Genomic DNA, 22,638 nt, shown 5'->3' with positions numbered 1-22,638 from the left:
TGGATGTCCTGAAGCAGTATAGTACTTAAGAGCACAGACTCTGGAGCCAGTACATAGGTTCCAATGGTAACTTTGCCATTTACTGGGTATATGACTTTGGGCAAAGTACTTAACCCCTCTGTTTTCAGTTTCCCTATCCTCTTCTGCCTTGTGTGTACATGTGGACAAAGACTGGAAAATAAAGGAAAAATGAAAAAACTCTGTTAGGGGTCAGATTATGGGTGACAAAAATATTTTCTTTAGAATTGTGTCATATTTACAATGTAAGAGAGGAAATGAAAAAGAAAAGTAACTGTCATGCTGCTTTTCAGGTATTTTTAATATGCATTTTCAAGTGCAAAGTCACTGACAGGTGATTCATGAATCTTTTACACTGATTTTGGTTTATCCTTCCTGTTAGAGTGTTTTAAGAAATTCTTAATGCAGTAAAATTACAATTTTCATTCGATAAAATTTTATCTTTTGTTTTATTTTAATAAGCTCAATGTAATCACTGTTCAGCTTTTTAATGAGCAGGGTAAAATAATTATCCTCAGTGCTCTCTCAGTGATAATGTAGCAGATTTTCTCTTAACTACGTAATGAGACTACATTTAAAACTTAATTTTTTAAATTGAGTTATAGTCAGTTTACAATGTTGTGTCAATTTCTGGTGTAGAGCACAATTTTTCAGTAATACATGAATAAACATCTATTCATCTTCACATTCTTTTTTTCCGTGCATTTAAAACTAATTTGAAGTATTTTACCTTAAAGAATGTTCTATAGTTAAAAATAACAAATTCATAGGCCTTTTAAACTTGAGTTTATAAGGTTCGTAAGTTTTTTTCCTCTACTTTAAAAAAAATGGATTTCATGATAGGATTTCATATAAGGGAGGAAGGTTATTTGTTGTGTGATTTTGTAACGTTCTTGGAACGAGCACAGTCTCTCATCATCTATTTTAGTCTCACAGCTTTATAAGTAATACAGTAAAGGTCATTTTTCTTCTGTGGCACGTAAGTAAAATATGTTCTGAACAAAGAAACTTTATTTTCCTCATTACAAGTTAAATATTGTTAAAGAAACTTTATTTTTCTTAGCACAAGTTAAGTATTGTTAAGTTTGAAGAGTGCTCAGCTGGGATATCCTTTGCTGTGCAAAGATCATTTTGGTCACTTAAATTGATACAACAAAAATATTAGTATTAAGAAAATTAAGCAAAAATTAATTGTAGTGGAATCTGCTTATTTTATTTCCTGGCAGGGAATAGGTCTTTGGCAAATATTTACATTACTTAATAAAACTTTCATTAAGAGATTCGAGTTGACATGGTTTTCTCGGTTTAGATAAAAAACAAAATAATCTCTGCTTTCCAAGGGACTATTTTATTTGATAGGCCTAGCCTTTGGTTAGCTCTCTAAAATTTGGTATTAAATTTTATTTCTTAAACTTTTTATTGTGGACTATTTCAAACATGAAAAAGTGGAGAAAATACAATAACTCCCTATGGACCAGTCTCCAAGTTTCAGCAGTTATTAATTTATGGCCTCTCTCCTTTTCTCTGTACTCTGCCCCTTCTCATTTCACCATCCAAACCCAGATTATTTTTATACAAATCCCATATGCCATATCATTCTGTTCGTAAATATTTCAACATGTATCTAACCGATAAGGACTCTCCTTTTAAAACATAACGACCCTACTACCTTCAGGCCCTTGTTTGCATTTTCAGTTTTTCCTAAGGTTAAGACATTTATCCATTATATTTCTTTGCTCTGGTACTCCTTTTAGTTAAATTTTCATTTCTGCTGTAATTTTTCTTTAATTTCTTCTTGAGTCATTTCACTTCCTTTTCACGTGTTCCTAGTATCTAATCACCCCACTTTTGAATTTTTCTCATTCTGATCTTTCAGAGCGTCTTATCATTTTATTCATTTCTTTTAGCTTGTATTACTGTAGTTAGGTTATAGTTTTCATCTAATTTGCAAGCATGTCTTCCTCGGATGCTTTACTGTCTGTTGGGATGTTATTTCACTTCTGTTCTCTTTCTCTCCCTCTCTCTATTTTATTGTACATTGAATGGGATTAAACCAAGATCTTTTGTGTTGCTCATTTTTAAGTGATGAAAGTTTTCCGTGTATATTTTTGGGGGTGGGGGAGTTATTTATTTATTTATTTAACAGAGGTGCTGGGGATCAACCTGGGACCTCGTGCACGCTAAGCATGCGCTCTACGACTGAGCTATGTACATCCTCCCCTCTTCCGTGTGTTTTTAATAGGGAATGTAGATCAGGATAGCTTTTCTAACTTCACTGCTCTAAATCTCTTCTGTTTTCACTAAGGAATCAAAAATACAGCCTGAGATCTGAGCTCTGATAGCTGTGTTCCCCTCCCCCAGTGCTGTAGGGACCTTCTCTTTCCTTTGCCCCTGTTTTCCCTGTTCTGCTGAATTTGGATTAGATTCCTGACAGTTACTCCTCAGTGCAGGGCTTTATCCAGAAGGACAATTTGTTTATTGGTTTCCTAATTTCATAGGGCCCACTCCCTCAGCACTCCCATCCTGCCAAGTCCCTCCCAGTTTCTACTCCTGTTCTCAGGCTTTCCAAGCTTCTGGTGAACGCCTGAGAGCAATTTTAGGGTTCTCTGACTCTCAGCACTGTCACAAATTTGTTTGCCTTTCCTTCATTTCCTCTTCCACACTTTCTGATACCATGTGGGTCTTCTAACTAATCGAAGGCGTGTAATGACCCACTTGTATTTTGGAGTTCATCATATTTTGTCACCTAGCTTTGTTGTAGGTGTTGTCCCTGGGTGTTTGGTTTTGGTATTTTAGTTGCACTGTCTTGTTTTTATGGGGATCTCGGGGGAGATTCAACAACTTTGCTGCTAATGCCATCTTCCCAGAATCCTGTTTTTATTTTTATTTTTTCCCGTTTTTTATTTTTAAGTTCAAGTCATTTGCCCAAGAACAGAGGCAGGTTGTTGATTTACCACTAACATTCACCTTTGAGAACTTGCAACAAACCTCATGGGTCACTTATTTTAAGCTCTTCATACTATCTATGAGAACATCTATAAGGAAGCTGAATTCCTGAGAGGTTAAGTGACTTTTCAGCTATTTAGTATAAACCTGAAAACAAAAATCCAGTTTTCCTAATGTTGAAACTGTTCTTATTGGACACTCCAAAAAGTTCACACTAGACTGAAGTTTTAAAAATTAACATAAGTTTTGCGAGTTAATATTTTAATGGATAGGATATTTATCTAGAGTTCTAAAAATTACATAGATACTAATAACACTATTTTCTCCAATGAGGAAGAAATCTATAGATATTAAATTATTACATTTTTACTAATATGTTTGATATTCCATAGATATTAAATTACTACATTTACTAATATGTCTGATATTTTGTGTGGGTCAAAGTGAATTGCAGATTGAAAAACAAGATTTTTATCTATACACCTTGAAATTTTCATAGGCTACATTACTGGCGGTTTTTTTTTTTTAAGGTAACCACTGAAAAGTAAATATAAAATACAAACTTTTAAATTTAGAATTTAATAAGAGTGTACAAAACTGCTTGAACCTGGGTTGAAATTTAATTTCTGCCTAATTTTGTGATGTCATTCTTTTGGAGTGGCTGTGACAGGAGTTAAGTGGGTAGTTTTACTTTTGCATTGCTCAGTCTAGTCAGTTCTGTACCTGATTGTTGTTTATGCTTGGTTTGCGATAGTTCAGAAGGTCTGTACATAGGGTTGTTTCAGTAGTAAAGGATGTGGCTCTCTAAAAGCGGGTTGTACTCACCAGTTTTTCCTTGCCAGTAATTCTATTTTTTTCCTAAAAAAAGAAGTTATTCTTTATAAAAAACAGTCACAGTAAATTTTCAAGTTCTATGTAATTTTCTTTCCATTCTGGTCTTCACGAGTTATAAATAACACATGAAATGACTTTCAAGGTAGAAAGCAGGAATCCATTTTGAAATGTTCTATAAAATAAAGAGTGATTTATGGTTTCATATGATTTGGGCCGAAAGCACTCGGGCTTTGCCAGGTCATCAAAGTCCTGTCAGGGGAATCTATTATTTATTGTTCGATATGCTGGGAGTGGTGTAAGTACTTTATTTTATGTTTATCTTATGTAAGTATAGTGTTAGGAAAAATCAATTCCAGATACTAATACAATTTTAAGAATAGATCATAGAGAACTAACCTGAATGTTATAGTTGTAAATGACTAGGTTCTGCATCAAGGATTTGGATTAAAAGGGGATTTTGAAAAATGAATAAGTAATGGTTTCATTCCTATAAAATATTTTAGATAAGAGTCTTGAAAATACTAATTTAATACCTTTTTGGTCCTGATTTTAGCTTAGCTCCATTTGATAGTGAAACATGTCTATTTTATCTAGACAGGTTTTAGAAAATTATAGAAAGCTGAGACTGTAAGTGTTTGTTATATGATCATATAACATTCCATAAGCTTCTAATATATTTTTTCTAGCTGCCAGCTTTATAACAGAATCTCAACTGAGAAGGACTTGATGTAACAAACCTCAATTTCCCCCGTTACAAGCTTTATGAAATGTTATTGTAATACCTAATCTTTACCAGTGTTTGATTAAAAAGGACTTGCCAGGAAAAGTTGTTGGTCTTGCATCAGAATTAGACATTTTTCCTATAATCCTTTGGCAGAATTATTTGATACAGCCTCACTAATTTAGTAATCATGTCTAATAATGTGAAATGTTTAAGTGATACTGTTCGATGAACTTCTGTAATGTACATAAGGAAAAAGTCTGTGTACATACAGAAAAGGCTATTGGACTTCTTTTTAAAAATATATTTTAAGTTGTTAGATCTTTGAGGATAACTTAAATATGACTTCAGATATGTTATTGAAGGGATAGGAAGAGACGAGAGAGGACCAGTGTTTATTCTAGGAGACACCATGTAAGGTGTTTTATATCATCTTTAACCCATTCCTCCCTCTACCCCTATGCAGTGTACTATTAGCCCCATTTTATAGTTGAAAACATTGTACTTGTATATTTGTACTCAGATTTTTTTTATAGTGTGTTTCCAGTGTAATGCTGTGTGATTTGACCCTGACCTAGGTTACCTGTTATCATGTCTGGCTTTCCCTTGTGGGAGAGACTGTATAATTCATTGTAAGCCTATGTATGTTTCATATAAATGCCTCACAAGGGTGTTGTGTGAATTTGAGTAACGATTCAGAAGTAGTTCACTTTTTATGGTGCCAAGTGTTTTTAAAAAAAAAAGGCTTTATTTTGAAATGAGTCAAGGGTTTAAAAGCTAGTAAAACTGAGCTTATAAATATTAATTTGAACAAAGTAAGTCGTTATTTTACTTATTTTGCTAATTTATAAATAAGACCAAAAAATTTAAGTATGTTAACTTTTCCTAAACAAGAACTCCAATTTTAATACAAGTTCATCCTTCATGCTGTGACTAGAGTTATTTTTCTGAAACACTGATTTAACCATGTTACTCTTACGGCTAAAATCTTTTGAAGACTCCCTGCTGCTTTCAGGTTCAAGTTCAGACTCCACCGTTTGGCTCCAGCCACTCTTTGGGCATCACCTTTTGGTACTCTGTTTCTTCTCCCTTTGTCAAGAATATTCCCCTTCCGCTTTTCTTTTTCCTTCTGCAATTTTCAATTGTGTTGTTACAGATCTGAAAGACCCAGCTGGTGTCCCCTGCTTTTTAGAGCCTTCCATGACTCCCCTCTACAGAGGCAATGCTTCTTTCCTTTGTGTTCCTCTAACAGTTTTAATTACGTTTATTATCTTCATCCCTTTAAATTCTTGTCCTTTAGAGCTCTTTTAGGCTAGGCATTGCCTTTATCTTTTTTTTAATCTCACTCCTATCACAGCCTGCTCTATCTCTATCTCCTTTTTCCCTTTCCCCATATCTCTTTTTCCTTTTCTTCCCTTAAACAAATATTTATAAGAGAATCTGCTGTGTGCCTCCCCTGTTCAAGGAACTCAGTGTATTGATTGGGTGTGAAGAAATATGAAATCCTGATCAGGAAGACATTACTAACTGTATTACTAGTCTGTTGTTTTAACCTTTCTAAGCATGAAGATAATAGGTCCTTGCCATTTAACATAGGAATAGCCTGTCAGTTTCACAAACTTGTGAGGGTGTCTAGATGGAAGTATTAAGGGAAGACACAAATGAGAGTCATTTTGGTTTTACGTAATTTGGACTCAAATCGTGTTCACTATTGAAATCCATCCTTGGCTTTGCTTTGTTGGCAAAGACGTGACTTCTGACTGTTAATCGCAGCCATGGAAATAACCACATGCCTTTTTACCTATTCAGAGTAACAGCTAATTTGCACCAAATAGTGGAGAGCAGTTTTATTATTGTCTGCCATTGGAGTTGGCATCTGGTAAAAATGGGTGTATGTTTGGAGTAGTATTTAGATGAAAAAATAGTGCTTGTAAAATATTTTTCCAAAGAAAATAAAGGATATTCTTTATGGAGCAAGTACCCTCTGCTAACAACTGAACAGTCTTATGAAGTAGGTGGTGGTAGTCCCATTGACGGATGAAGAAACAAAGGCTAAGAGAAGTCAAATGACTTGCCTGAAGTCGCGTAGCTAGTTAAGCAGCAAAACTGAGATTCAAGCCTAGTTCTGTCTGACTGGGACCATGCCCCTTTTATTACGTTGCTGTCCTGCCCTTAAATCCTCATTCTCAGACTCATGTCCAAGTAGGAGAGAGTGAATTTACCTTGGTAATTTGAATTTATGATGCCAAATTACTGAATCGCTTCATCTTTGGCAAGTTATTTAACCTTTCTCATCCCATTTTTTTTTCACATGGGTAATACTGCCTGCCTCCCAGAACTGCAGTGAGGAATAAAAGAATGTAAATGAAACTACATTGTGAATCATGAAGCCCTATACTAATGTTTGGTGGTATTGTCCTTTTTACCTAAGCCTCTAGAGTACCACAGTGACTGCATTTCATGAATACAAAAAGTTATTTTTTTAGGCATAAAAAGCTCAGATAGTCTTAAGATAAAAGACATTAGAACAATACAGTTTTAACCATTTGAAGCACTAAGTATTCTTAACTATTTGAAACTTTCCTTTCTTCCTCCTATTTCTTTCTATACCACAAACTCACTTTTTCTCCTTTGAATTATACCCAGAGTTAAAGTTGAAACTTTATGATGGCTTATTTCCAATAATTGATATTTAATGGCTGTATCCAGCACATTTGGTCAGAACCTCTTTTTGGAACTAAACATTTTATACCCACAAAGTGCTCATCGCTGGAAAACTCTAGTTCTTCCATGAGTGTAGCTGGAACTTTTGTTTAATGTGGTTTTTAGTTAGAGATTGGCTATGTCCATTGCTTCCATATGCATATTGCTTTTTATGTAAAGAACATAACCATTCTCTTTTCTTGAAATCCTTGATGCTTCATGTGTAGTTTAAACCCTTGCCAAAAGAATGCTATTTCTTTTCCAGTAGGTAAAAATCCAGGAGGATCGAGGTATTTCATTGTAGTGAAAGAGTCAGTAGCAGCACTATAGAATTACACTAAACTTTCAAAACATGCTTTGTTTGTCTGATTGATATAAAAGATTTAATAGCCTCTGTTGAAATGATAGTAGCTCTTATGGTAAAAAGTTATGGAAAATTTTTGAATTTACAACATAGGGTGTTAACTAGCTGATGTAGCTGAGCACCTGATTTTTTAAAGCATAAAATCATTATCTTTGGTAATTTTATTTTTGATACTGGTAGTAGTAATATGTATTTCCTTTTATGATAACAAACTTTATAGCGTGGCTTAATTTGATTCCAAAATAGTGAACAGTTTTTTTCAAACTGCCGTATCAACCAGAAGTAAAATAATATATCATGTAAATAGCCTCTTTTTATATTAGCTAACTTATTGCTTAAACTGAAAATTGTATGCTATTTACCCTAAGAGGCACTGTGGCTTTGGAGTTAGATTTGCGTTCAAATTTCACCTCTAGAACTTTTTTTTTTTTAAAGCATTGAGCAACAGGTTAACCTACTTGCATCCCCATTTCTTCTTCACCTCTAAAATGTGTATGGAGATCCTTCTTTCTCGGTGCATTTGGGAGACTCAGATGAGCTAGTGGGCGAACGTAGTTTCAAAATAAATAAATGAAGTGCTATATGAACAATATTTTGACAGTTGCTCATTTATGATGGTTGGCAGATAAATAGAATTTAAGTACTTGCTTTTTAAAAACTCTCTTCCACATAAAACAAATTTTCAGTATTACTAGTTTATGTTTAAGAACCATCATTCAACAGTGTGATAATATAAACTTTATCATTTTGAATACAAGAATGAGCCTCTTTTGTGAAACTTTTATACAGTGAGGACATGAATTGAACATTTTTGTGTTTATATATATATATATATACACATATATTTCTACATTCTAAATGATATAGGTGTGTGTTTTTATAGGTTTGCCTGAATCCATCATTGCGGCTGCATGTTCAAGAAGTGGCCAGAGGGTTCTGCATGTGGATTCGTAAGTTTATCAATGGTAGCACTGAATACTTCCTAAGTATCTCTATACAAAATTAAAATTTAAATATACACACACGTGTGTACATACATATGTCTTTTTAAGTTAGACAAATTATTGGAATTTATTTTCACCAAAAATTTGTGAAATATGTAATGTACAGATTTTGCTATTATACTATATGAAATAGTGATCTGTTTCCTTTGAGAATGAACCAAATGTACCATAACTTTATTTTTCAAATGAGTGATTTAGGTTTTTCGATGATAAATAATTCTCAAAGAGGCTTGGAAATCTCACACCTGTCCTTTTAACTATATACATGTGTGGGTGTATGTAACCTGTATATGCTGTTGTATTTTAGGCTTCACATTTGATTGTTGAAAAAAATCAGCTAATAGCTTCAGAATATGTGGTTTTCTTAAAATTTAAGAAATTTTGACTATTTTAACAAAATTTAAACTATTAGAAAAATATTAGCTGTGAGAAATACCTAGAATTTTGCTTTTCCCTTAAAATGTGATGATTTTTTAAATCAAGGAAGTCAGTGGAAAATTCAAGTTTCAGGTAAAGCATAAATCTTCCCATTACTGCGTCCTCCTGAAACAAACCCCTAACTTTCCACTTGTCTGTTTAGTGCTCTTGACCATTGCATTTTGGCACTTTAATTGTTCATTATATAGAATTAGAAAAGAAAGAAGAAGAGATGACTTTGTATTTTCTGCAGAAATGTATTAGCTGCAATGTTTTTAAAAACTCCAGAATACAAAGATAACTAGATTTGTTACAGTTTATAGTGCCTTCTCGTATATTATCCCAGTATAAATATGGAGAATCCAAAAAGTGGTATTAGTTCATTTACATTTAACCCTTTCTAAATTTATTTTGGAAGCACATTAACTCCTAAGTTATTGAATGAAATTTCTAAATTAAATTAGTTTCTGCTTGTTTGAGCCCTGCCCTTGGAATTCTCTTTCACTATTGTGTGTGTAACTATTATATGCGTGTTAATGTCTGAATTCAGTCTTTTTGACATATGGAAATCACGTGCTGAAAAATCTGTCCCCTTTAAAGCTGAGGTGCTAGCTTTCGGTGTGCTTTAAAAGGCTTAATAAATATATAAATTCTAATTGATTTCTGATAATGTTACTTAACCTAAAATTGAAAATACAGTCTTAATTTTCCCAAGTTATTTTTTGTGCCTGACACTGTAAACTACTTCCCATATCAGTTTCTTTATACATGTTATGTAATTTAATTGCTATTACAGCCAAGTGAGTTAGGTTATACCAATTTAACAAATGGGGGATGCGAGGCATAGAGAGGTTAATTCATTTTTCTAACTTTACCTAGCTAGTGTGTGTCTAATGTTAAATTGGAATTAGTTTTGTGTTTTCTTATTCTAAAACCTGAAATCTTTCCACAATGAAGAACATTTATAAATCACGTAGGGTTTACTGATATTCCAAAATAAATTTTGATTAGGAATATAAGAAGCTAAATCTAATTTCAGTTAACAGTGAGTGGATTACAAAGGCTGGATGATGTGGTTGCCTTAAGAACTTATACCTTGATAAATACTGTTTCAAAGTGGCGAAACTTTTGTCTTCTGTTTTAGATCCTCAGGCTTGGTAGCTGTTGAGAGTTTAGATACAGCTGGGTATTGATTTAAAGGATGTTTTCCTGCTCTAGGCCAAGTTTAAATATTTTCACATTTTTATTCATTTTAGCATTTATGGTTCTTCCTAGACTCAGTCTTCCCTCGCCCTTTCATTTCTGCTTTACACCTACAGTAGTATCATATATGTCTGTTCCATAGACATACCTTCCATGCTTTTTTAAAAAGATAACTTTTAAATTGTGGTAAAAAACAACATAATATAAAATTTGCCATTGTAACTATTTCTAAGCATATACAGTTCAGTAGTGTTAAGTATGTTCATAGTGTTGTGTAGCAGGTCTCCAGAACTTTTTTAATATTACAAAATGGAAACTCTGTACCCATAAAACAATAAAATAACTCCCCATTCCTCCTCCCGGCAGCCCCTGGCAACCACTCTTCTGCTTTCTGTCTCCATGAATTTTACTTCTCTGGGTACCTCATATAATTGGAATCATACATTATTTGTCTTTGTGACTGGCTTACTTCAGTCAGTATGATGTCTTCAAGGCTTATCCATTTGTATCGTGTGTCAGAATTTCCTTCCTTTTTAGGACTGAAAAATATTCTATTGTATGTATATACCATGTCCATTCATCTCTGTCTCTTTTTTTGGGGGGTGGCAGAATTTGATTGATTGATTGATTGATTGATGGGGGTACTGGGGATTGAACCCAGGACCTCATGCATGCTAGGAATGCACTCTACCATTGAGCTGTACCCTCCTCCCCTCCATTCATCTCTTGATACACATTTGGCTTGCTTCTAACTCTTGACTATAGTGAATAATGCTGCTGTGAACATGGATGTGCAAATATATCTTCAAGAACCTGCTTTCATTTCTTTTGGATATATACCCAGAATTGGGATTTCTAGCTCATATAGTAATTCTATTTTTAATTTGGTGAGGGGGGACTGCCATATTATTTTCCATAGCAGCTGTACGTTTTACATTCCAACCAACTTGCCATGCTTAGGCTCCACTGGGAATTTGTGTATGGGCTTTAAAGCCAGAATGCCTGGGTTCGAATCCTGATTTTCTTCACTTAGGAGGTGTGTAATCTTTGACAAGTTAGTTAGTCTTCTACACCTCAGTTTCTTGATATAAAGTGCATGATAATAGTACTTAATTTATAAGATTGTTTATAGGATTGAATAATCTATGTGATAGATTTATAACAGTGCCTGAAACATAGTAAGCCCTCAGTAAATGTTAACTTTTATTACTCTAACAATACTGCTGCTGCTGTTACTACTAGATACAAACAAGCAAAGCCAGATAAAGTAGTGACCAATCATGCCTGGAGATTTGTGCAGAGTGTCATAGAGATGACCTTTGAGCTGAGCCTTGAAAGATGAATGAGAGTTTAATGAGGAGTTAAAACATTCCAGACAGATGACATGCTAGGTGAATGGTGAGAAATTTAGTATGACTGAAGGGTTGGCTAAGTGAGTTGGCTTAATGAAAGTTTAAACTACAATTAGACTGGAGCCATATGGTGAAGGCCTGTATGCTAAGGTAGGGAGTATTGCTTTTTATCCTAATAATTATCTTTATCATCTTTATGTCTTCCCCCAAACCCATATTAAATCCTTAAACATATTCTGTCATCTCTACTTACAAAACATAACCCAAAACTAACCAGTTTTCTCCATCTCCACCCTTCCAGTTCATTCCACCATGATTTATCATTGAGCTACTCCCAAATCCTCCAAATTGGTCTGTTTTTCACTATGGCGCCCAGTATTTGGCCTCTTTCTCTTTTGTAATTGCATCACACGTGCATCTTTCCTTTGCGCCCTCTACTCTGCCATGGCTGTAATTATGCATTCGATCTTAATTCTTAATATTATTTGTGCCTTTTTTTCTGTTTCTTTCTCATTGGTCTGTCTTGGTAAAGATTTGTCTATTTTCCTAGTCTTTTCAAAGAACCAGCTTTTGCTTTGTTGTATCTTTCTGTGGTATCTTTGTTTTCTATCTAGTTAACATCTGTGTTTATCTTTATTATTTCCTTCCGTTACTTTCTTTGGCTTGGAATCACTCTTGTTCTTTTTCTAATGTCTCGAATTGAATTCTTAGTTCTTTATATTTAAGCCTTCCTTTTTGTTTAATATCATATATAATTCTAATTCCTCTTAGGGTCGCATTAGCTGTCTTCTGTAAGTTTTAAGTATTATAACTTCTTCTTTGATCCATTGGTTATTTAGAGGTATGTTTTTAGATATCAAGATGTATTTTTTATTTCACTATCTTACTGAATTTATAATTTTGAACACTAGTGACAAAACTTGCAAATGAGAAAGTAAAAAAATTCTAGTGTGCCTCTTCATTCTTCCTGCCTGCAACCCACCTTCCTTTTCTACCCCCAGTCTTGCCTCCTGGAAATAGTTACTGTTACCTTTTATATGTCCTGCAATATGCTCTCTAGAGAAGGACATTGCAGAAAAATGTGTATATTTTTATCATGTGTGTAATCCATTCAGAGTAGAAAGTTACAAGATACTGGGCAGTTCTAACATCAAGGAGCCCTTGTGTTGCCTTTTTATATCCATACCCACTTCCCTCCTCTGCCTCCCTTATTTCTAACCCCAGCTCTATAATTTCATCACTTTGAGAATGGAACTGTACAGTATGCACCTTTTTGGCTTTGGCTTTTTTCACACAACATAATTCCCTTGGAGATTCATAAAGGTTATTGCTTGTATCGACAGTTTGTTCCTTTTTATTATTGAGTGGTGTTCTATACTGTGTGTGTATCATTGTTTAACCATTTACCTGTTGAAGGGAATTTGGACTGATTTCAGTTTTTGGCTATTACAAATAAAATTGCTGGGTTAACATTCATCTGTAGGTTTCTGTGTGTATGAACATAAATTTTTATTTCTCAGGGATGAATACTTAGGACCGCAATTGCTGGATCATATGGTAATGGCAGGTTTGGTTTTTTAAGAAATCCAAACTATTTTCTGGAGTGCCTATACTGTTTTATGTTCACACTAGTGATGTACGGGTGATCCTGTTTCTCTGCATTTTTGTCAGCACTTGGTGTTGTGAACTCTGTTTTGCAAGGAGGGGGTGCAGTTCTGATTGATGTGTAGTAATATCTCATTGTAGTTTTAATTCACACTTCCCTAATGTTTAATGATGTTGGACATATTTCGTGTGTTTATTTGCTATGTGTACATCCTCTTTGATAAAATGTCTTCATGACTTTACATTATTTTCTAATTGGATTGTTTGTTTTCCTGTTGAGTTTTGAGAATTCTTACATTCAAACCAAATATATTTTTAACTATCTTTTTTTGGTAATTGATTTCTAATCTAATTACATTATTATCAAATAGTTAGCTCTGCATGATATAAATTCTTTAGTATTTTTGAGAATTGCTTTATGACTTGGAACTATATAACTCTGTGACTTAAAAATAATGTTTTTACCAGTTATTAGATATGGAGTTCCATCTGTTCATTAGATCAAGCTTCTTAATTTTGTTGGTTCAGATTTTCTGTTATTGATCTATTAATTGTGGAGGTGTTTAGTAAAAATCTACTTTACTGATTGTGGCATTCTTGTTTTTCTTTATAATTCTATTAATTTTTGCTTTATGTATTCTGAGTTTATATTCATAAAGGTATGTAGATTTAGAACTATGATATCCTTATGTAGTTTACTTTTATGTTTTGTCCCTGATAATGCTTTTTGCCTTAAAGTCTGTTTTTTATCATATTATATAATAATATCAGGTTTCCTTAGTTTTTTCTCCTTGATATATCTCCTCTGCCCTTTTATTTTCTATCCCTCTGTGTCATTATGTTATAGATATGCCTCTAACAAATAGCATATAAGTAGATTTTATTGTTTTAATTCAGTCTGGCAGTTTGTCTTTTAACTGAATTTAGTCCGTTTATATTTACTGTGATTCACTAATATTTGGATGTATTTCTACCATCTTATATCATACTTATTCTTTACCCTTCTTTTTCTGTGCTTTTCTTCTCCCAGCTTTCTGCCTTTTATTGAATAGGGATATGTTTACACTCTTTTTCCCTCCCCAGAACTGGTCTGGAGTTACAGATGAAATTTCTATTCCTTAAGATTAGAATAGCCTTAAATTTTTCACATATATATTCAAATTAAACTTTCAAGACAATCAAAGTATTTACTCTTCTCAAGCAATGCAATGGCCACGCTTCTCATGTTTATTGTTATCTAGCATTTTGGTGGTATTTTGATCTTATAATAACTCCTTTTGGTTGTTGTTGTTATTTTATTCTTTTTATAATCAATGCTTGTTCAGAAATGCCCATACCAGTCGTTTTTTTGCTTACTCTTCATTCTGGGGTCAATATCCTGCTTCCTGAAGTTCTTTCAGCCTTAATCTGTTAGTAGTAAGCTCTGTTGTTGTCTATCAATGACTTTATTTCACTCTCAATCTCAAATTATAATATAGTTGGTTCTATAATTACACATTGAGGGTGATTTTCTCTCAGCACTTTGTCCTCTGGCTTCGTTTGTTGTTGAGAAATATTCTTTGGTAGATGAAGTCTCTTTTCTTTCTGATTGCTTTAATATTCTTTGTTTTATAGCTACATAATCTTACTCTTTGTTGAGGTGTGGATTTTGTTTCTCTTTATCCTGTACAGAACTTGTTTTGCTTCTTTAAATCAGATGATTTATGTCTTTTGTTGGGAAAACTCTCAACTGTTTGTTTCTTCAAACATTCTTTCTCTTTTGGAATTTCTCTTATATATTGTCCCTTCTTGTTCTATCTTTTATGCCTCTTAATGTCTTTCATATTTTTCATCTTTTTAACCTTTTGATACTGCATTCTGGATTGTTTTCTCAACTTCATCTTCTAGTTCTGGGGTTACTAACTGTGGAAAGCACAGGTCAGCCACTTTTTTTTTTTTAAAATAAAGTCTTAGTGGAACACAATCATGCTTACATACTTACACAAGTTTACATGTTGACTGTGGCTGCTTTCACACTGCAAAGGCAGAGTTCAGTAGCTGCAATGAAACTGCATGGCCCACAAAGCCTAAAAATTTACTCTCTGGCCCTTTATAGAAAATATTTACAGACTTCTTTTCTAATTCATTAATTCTGTCTTCAGATGTGTCTAATTTTCTGTTTAACCTAGCTCTCATTTCCTTCAATGACGTTCATTTCTAGAAGTCCTGTTGGGTTATTTTTTAAAGCCATCAATATTCTTTCCTTGTGTTTCAATTAATACATTTAAAAATATTTATCACATACTTCTATTACATGAAGTTCTTTGAGGTTTAATACTGCTGTTTGTCATTTTCTTTCCATTTTCACGGTCAGTAGTCATCTTTTTTTCTCCATAAAATGTTTACATAATTTCCAGTTTTTCTTAAGTGGGACTTTATCTGTGGGAATCCTGTGTGACCTGGTTGAGGGGGTATGTTTGTACCAAGTGGTTTTGCATTTTCTTTTGTCTGGTCACCCAGTGCTATCACTGACTATATTAGTTTCCTATTGCTACTATAACAGATTACCACAAATGTAGTAGCTTAATGCACCACAAATTTATTCTTTTACAATTCTGCACATCAGAAGTATGAAATGAATCTTACGGGTCTGAAATCAAGGTGTAGGCAGGCAGTGAGTGCTGCATTACTTTTGGAGGATTCAGGGGAGCATCTTTTTCCTTATCTTTTCCGGCTACTGGAGGCCACCTGCATTCCTTGGCTCATAGTCTCTTCTTCCGCCTTCAAGAAACTCACTTCAACCTCTGTCATGCCGTCTTGTTTTTCTGCCTTTGACCTTTTTGCCTCCGTCATAAGGAACATTGTGTTTACTTTGGGGCCCATCTGGATAATGTAGGGTATTTTCTCATCTCAGGATCCTTAATTTATTCATATTAGCAAAGTCCCTTTTGCCATATAAGATAATTTATTCACAGCTTCTGGGGATTAGGATGTGAACATCTTTGGGAAACCATTATACTGTCTACTACACTGGCTCAAAGCAATTTTTATGTTAATTTCTAGGCTTGAGGGTTTCTGGTGTATGCGAGTAGTATGCATAATCACCTGCTCCTCCCTGCTTTCCTCTCCCCACTATGGTTCAAGTTTGCAGTTGTAAATTCTCAGAGAATTTTTCTCTTCTACTTATAACCTGCTTCAGCAGCATCCCACCATGTACTTTCTGAAAACATACAATATTCTCTCATATCTTTATGCCATTTTTCATGCTGGCCCCTATTTATGTGAAGAGTTCTTACTCCTCCTTTAGGACATAGTTAATATATCACCTTCTAGTGATGTCTTCCTTGATACACCAAGTAATATTAATTTTTCTAATTACCTGTACTTTTAAGTATTCTGTACATTTTTGAAATATAACATTTTTCATGTGGTATTATTACTGTTATAGATCTCTTGGCCCTATTAGATTCTTAGACATCAGAGATCATGCCTTAGTCATCTTTATATCCCTAATGCCTAAGAGCCCTGGAGTATAGCAGTCCCTAAATAAATATTTGATAAATATATAAATGTTAAGAATATTTATATGCGCCAAGCTGCTGTTCTGGTGGTGGGAATTTAGAATTGCCTCATACATGCTCGGTGCAACATTGGTCCTTGCTGGTCTGCACATGGCAGATTCATGGTAGTTTAGAAGGGAGTCATCTGTTGATGAGAAAGTTGAGGTTTGCCCACAGTCAAGCAGATGACTGGGGCTAAAACTCAGGTCTTATTCCTATTCTAACAGTTTTGAAATATACCACACTGACTTTGTTGCTGATATACCTGTATATATTTATTAAAAACCGATTAATTGAATTACTCCAACTAATTGTAGTTTTTAGACACGGTAGAACATCGTTACTTTGTATTTTTGCTTATTTCTCAATTAAGTTCTCCTGTTGAATAGGTTAGAACCATGCTTCTCAAATTGTAGTAGTGTTCTGGTACTTGGTGGGGTTGTAGTGGCATATGAAGCCAAAGGATAAACAGTGGAGCGTCTGTCTGGTGTATAAATTTGATAAACTTTAAAGTGCATTAAATGCATTAAAATATTAAGATTTTTTGGAACAAATTTTAGATTTATAGTAAAGTTGCAAAATTAGTACAGTTTCACAAAATTAGTACACTTTCTGTATACACTTTATTCAGCTTCCCCTAATGCCAATATCTTATGTAGCCGTAATACCATCATCAAAACTCAGAAATTAATATTGATGGAATACTAGCCACTAAACTATAGAGCTAATTTGAATTTCACTGATTTTTTTCAATAATGTTATTTTTCTGTTTCAGGATCTGGTCCAGGATCCCAATTTACATTTAGTTGTTAATAGTCTCAGATTTGAATTCTCTCTCCCAGGGTACGCTAATGTCTGCCTGATGGTATTTTCTGTTTTCTTCTTCCCATCTTCATTTTATTTATTGCAATTCTTCTGTAAATAAGAGCTGTATCTTCTCCATCATTTATTTATTTGTTAAATTATTTATCTCACTATGGGTTCTTGGATATTTATTTTATTCCATGGGTTATAATCTAATACTACCGTTGTTTATGTTGTTGCTCAAATTGTTACAGCTTTGGTCATTGTGAGTTCCTTCCAGTTGATTCCTGTGTCCTTATGAAATGTCCAATCTTTGTTTGAGCACGTCCTTACTTTCTGACCCTGCAAGATGCTGCAGGCTTATCTTGTATTTTTCCTGCTCTAGCCCTAGAATCAACCACTTATCCATGAGCTTCTCTCCATGTATTTGAGAATGGCATTTAGAAACCAGGCTCTGAGTACAAGGTGCGCATTCCTACTGGGGTGTTACTGTTTCTAGGCCCTCTCAATGGACAGAGCTAGTTAATACATTAATGTGTATTAAGCTATTCATACTTACACATCTGTATTTCTGTATCCATCTATCTGTATGTATGTATTAAAATACTAATACCTCCCATTAAATGGAGACCATTTAAAATATTGAAAAATGGATATATAAAGGAGTAAGATACAAATTTTACCATATTTTAAAAGGTTACACATGGAGGGAAGGGTATAGCTCAGTGGTAGAGTGTGTGCTTAGCATGTACAAGCTCCTGGATTCAGTCCCCAGTACTTCTGTTAAAAATTAAAGTAAAATAAATACATATATAAATAAATAAACCTAATTACTCCCCCCACAAAAAAAGCCAAAAAGGAAAAAAAACCCCAAAAGATTACACATGAAAATTCAACGTTTTGTGCTTATGTAGGACCACTGTAAGCGATCTTCCTGGCTTCCCCAGCATAAACTTTCTCTGAAGCCATGAGAGCTGTTTAAAGGAAATATCAAAAAGTCTCATGTTAGTCTATACTTTATCTGCTCTAGATGCTTGGTACCTAGGTATTAGTAAACACTTTGGATAAATGACTCAATATGAAAGTGCATGAATGTAAAGGAGCCAGGAAGTTATATTGTCCATAATCAGAATTTGTAACCTAGCCATCTTGCCACATGTATATCATTGACTATAGGGGAGACTGGAGATAAAGTAAATTAACCCTTCCACAGCTGGAACAATAACAGCACATATCCCGGCGTCATCATGGCATATGAAAGACCTTGTCTTTGTCAGCTGGCAGAGCACCTGTGGATAGACACTTTTTAAATGCCATCTGTTGACAGTTTAGGGTTCGAGAGAGCTTACGTTTCATTTCTTGAAAGAATAAGATAAGAAAATTTCCTTGGAACACATTTGGTTTTTCAGTTTTCATATTTTCAAATTAAAAACAATAAATTTCTCTAGTCGTGGAGGATGAAAGCTAGTCACTGTTACTCTTCTTTAATGTTTTGAAACAATCTAAGCTTTGTAATGTGATATATCGAGGATTATCCTCTAGACAAGAGGTTGGCAAACTATGGTCCACAGGGCAAGGTGCCTGTTTTTGTGAATAAAGTTGTATTGGAGCACAGCCATGCCCTTTCATTTATGTATTGTCTATGTCTGCTTTTGCTATACAGTGGCAGAGTTGAGTAGTTGTGACAGAAACCTAATGGCCTGAAAAACCTGAAATATTTACTATCAAGCCCTTTAAAGGAAAAGTTTGCTGGCCCCTGCTCTAGAGAATATTTTTAGCCCATATAAATATGTACTTCTTTAACTGTCCTGTACAATAGCTGAATTCTCTATTAAGGGAAACTGGCAAATGTAGGATCAGAGAAGAAATAATCGTTTATATTTTAAAATTTATGAAAATCCTGCTTTTTAAGTTTTTTTTTATTACAGAAGTAATACATGTATACTATATCCTGAAGGCAAAAATAAAAAAACATACTGCTTGTCCCTTATTTTATATATGTCGGAAACATTAGTTACGACATTTTTCTATACCATGCTGCGTTAGTTAGAACAAAAGCAGAAGGGCCATAATAAAGAGATCCAAAATATAGTGACTTGAAAAACAGTTACTAAGAATAGTTGGTTATTAAAGTGAATGGAAAGAGTCCCAGTGCTAATAGGGAGATGCTCTGCTCCATGAGGACTCAGGCACCTTCCCTCCCATTTCTTTACCGCCCCCTAGGGTATTCCTTGTTTGTATGGTCTAAACGTGGTCACAGGTTTGTCCAGGTTTCAGCTTTCATGAAGGAGATGGAGTGTGGTTAGACCTTTGTCCTTTTAAGGCCTGGGCCTGGGGTGGCATATATCACTTCTGCTCCTACTCCTGGACAAAAACTTAGTCATATATCTGCATATAGTTTATAGTTATATGGAGGCATGTAACACGTCTCTGGTTTCATGGCCACATGTCTAATCCAATTTTGGGGGAGCAGTGGATTTTGGTGGACAGGTGGTAGTCTCTGCTGTAGGTACATAAGTTTTCTTACAGAAGATGTATTGTTTTTTCTTAAAATTGAAGTAAGGTGATGTACAATATTACATAAGTTACCAGTGTACAGTATAGTGATTTGCAATTTTTAAAGGTTATGCTCCATTTATAGTTACTATAAAATATTGGCTGTATTCCCTGTGTTGTATAATATATCTTTGTAGTTTATTTTATACATGATAGTTTGCACCTCTTAATCCCCTTCCCCTGTACTGCCCTTCCCTACTTCCCTCTGCCCATTGGTAACCACTAGTTTGTTTTCTGTAAGTCTGTTTCTCTTTTGTTATATTCACTCATCTGTTGCATTTTTTAGATTCCACATATAAGTGATATCATGTAGTATTTGTCTTTTTCTGACTTATTTCACTTAGCATAATACCCTCCAAGCCCATCCATGTTGTTGCAAATGGCAACATTTCATTCTTTTTAATGCTGAGTAGTATTCAATTGTGTATATATATATCACGTCTCCTTTATCCATTCATCTGTTGATAAGACGCTTAGGTTGTTTCCAGATCATGGCAATTATAAATAATGCTGCTATGAACATTGGGGGTGCATGTGTATTTTTGAATTAGTGTTTTTGTTTCTTTCATGTACATACCCAGGAGTGGAATTGCTGGATCATATGGTAGTCCTATTTTTAGTTTTTTGAGAAATCTCCATAGTGTTTTCCACATTGGCCACACCAGTTTACATTCCCACCAACAGTGTGAGGTTTCCCTTTTCTCCCCATCATCTCCAACATTTGTTATTTGTGTTCTTTTTGATGATAGCCATTCTGTCAAGTGTGAGATACTGTCTCATTGTGGTTTTGATTTGCATTTCCCTGATGATCAGTGATGTTGAGCACCTTTTCATTTACCTGTTAGTCATCTGCATTTCTTCTTTGGAAAAATGTCTGTTCAGGTCCTCTCCCCATGTTTTAATTTGTTTTTGTTTTTGTTTTTTGATGTTGAGTTGTATGAGCTGTTTATATATTTTGGATATTAACTTCTTATCAGTCATATCAATTGCAAATATTTTATCCCATTCACTAGGTTGTCTTTTCATTTTGTTGATGGTTTCCTTTGCTGTACAAAAGCTTTTAAGTTTAATTAGGTAGCATTTGGTTATTTTTGCTTTTATTTTCTTTGCTTTAGGAGACAAATCTAAAAAATAATGCTACGATTTATGTCAGTGTTCTGCCTGTGTTTTCCTCTAGATATTTTATCATTTCTGGTCTTACATTTAGATCTTTAATCCATTTTGAGTTTATTTTTGTATATGCTGTTAGAGAATGTTCTAATTTCATTCTTTTATATGTAACTGTCCAGTTTTACAAGCACTACTTATTGAAGAGACTTTTCCCCCATTGTATATTCGTGCCTCCTTTGTTGTAGGTTATTTGACCATAAGTACGTGAGTTTATTTCTGGGTTCTTTGTTCTGTTCCATTGATCTGTGTCTGTTTTTGTGCTAGTAAAATACTGTCTTGATTACTGTAGCTTTGTAGTATAGTCAGAAGTCAGTGTGATTCCTCCAGCTCTGTTCATATTCAAGATTGTTTTGGCTATTTGGGATCTTTTGTGTTACCATACAAATTTTAAAATTATTTATTCTGGTTCTGTGAAAAATGCCATCGGTATTTTGAAAGGGATTGTATTGAATCTGTATATTGCCTTGGGTAGTATGGTCATTTTAACAATATTGATTCTTCCAATCCAGGAACATGGTGTATTTTTTCATCTGTTTGTGTCTTCTTTAATGTCTTTCATCACTGTCTTATAATTTTCAGAGTACAGGTCTTTTACCTCCTAAGTAGGTTTCTTCCTAGATATTTTATTCTGTTTGATGGATGGTAAATGGGAATGTTTCCTTAATTTCTCTTTCTGGTAGTTAGTTGGTTGTTAGTGTATAGAAATATAACAGATTTCTGTGTATTTTGTATCCTGCTACTTTACTCAATTCATTGATGATCTCCAGTAGTTTTCTGGTGGTGTCTTTAAGATTTTCTATGTATAGTATAATATCATGTCATCTGTAAACAGTGACAGTTTTACGTCTTTCTTTCCGATTTGGGTACTTTTTATTTATTTATTTTCTTCTCTGACTGCTGTGGCCAAGACTTCCAATACTATGTTGAATAAAAGTGGCAGGAGTGGGCATCTTTGTCTTGTTCCTGATCTTAGAGGAAATGCTTTCAGCTTTTCACTGTTGAGTATGATGTTAGCTGTGGGTTTGTCGTGTATGGCCTTTATTATGTTGAGGAATGTTCCCTCTATGCCCACTTTCTGGAGAGGTTTTTTTTTTTTTTAAATAATAAACGGATGTGGAATTTTGTCCAGAGCTTTTTCTGCAATTATTGAGATGATTATATGGTTTTTATTCTTTAATTTGTTAATGTGGTGTATCACATTCATTGATTTATGGATGTTGAAAAATCCTTGCATCTCTGGGAAAATGTACTTGTTTTTTTTTATTGTTGTTTTTTACTTAAATAACAAGCTAAAAGTATGATTTTTCAGTTAATTGTAATGAGCTGTATATTATTTGTTATATGAAGATTCTACCATTTTTAAAACCTAGTTCTTTACTGCTGTATTAGAGGCTGTTTCCAG

The 22,638-nt window shown here is 34.1% G+C and overlaps 1 protein-coding gene across 1 annotated transcript in view; it reads left to right on the top strand.

The window, feature by feature from the left end:
* Positions 1 to 22,638, top strand: part of CHM (CHM Rab escort protein) — a 171,708-nt gene that overhangs the window by 46,712 nt on the left and 102,358 nt on the right. The window contains exon 2 of the mRNA XM_032474684.1: positions 8,470 to 8,536. Coding sequence (XP_032330575.1) covers positions 8,470 to 8,536 — 67 coding nt within the window. The remainder of the gene's footprint in view (positions 1 to 8,469; positions 8,537 to 22,638) is intronic.

This window comes from Camelus ferus, chromosome X, assembly GCF_009834535.1.
Source record: "Camelus ferus isolate YT-003-E chromosome X, BCGSAC_Cfer_1.0, whole genome shotgun sequence".
Lineage (NCBI taxonomy): Eukaryota > Metazoa > Chordata > Mammalia > Artiodactyla > Camelidae > Camelus > Camelus ferus.
This window is presented reverse-complemented; position numbering and strand designations above follow the sequence as displayed.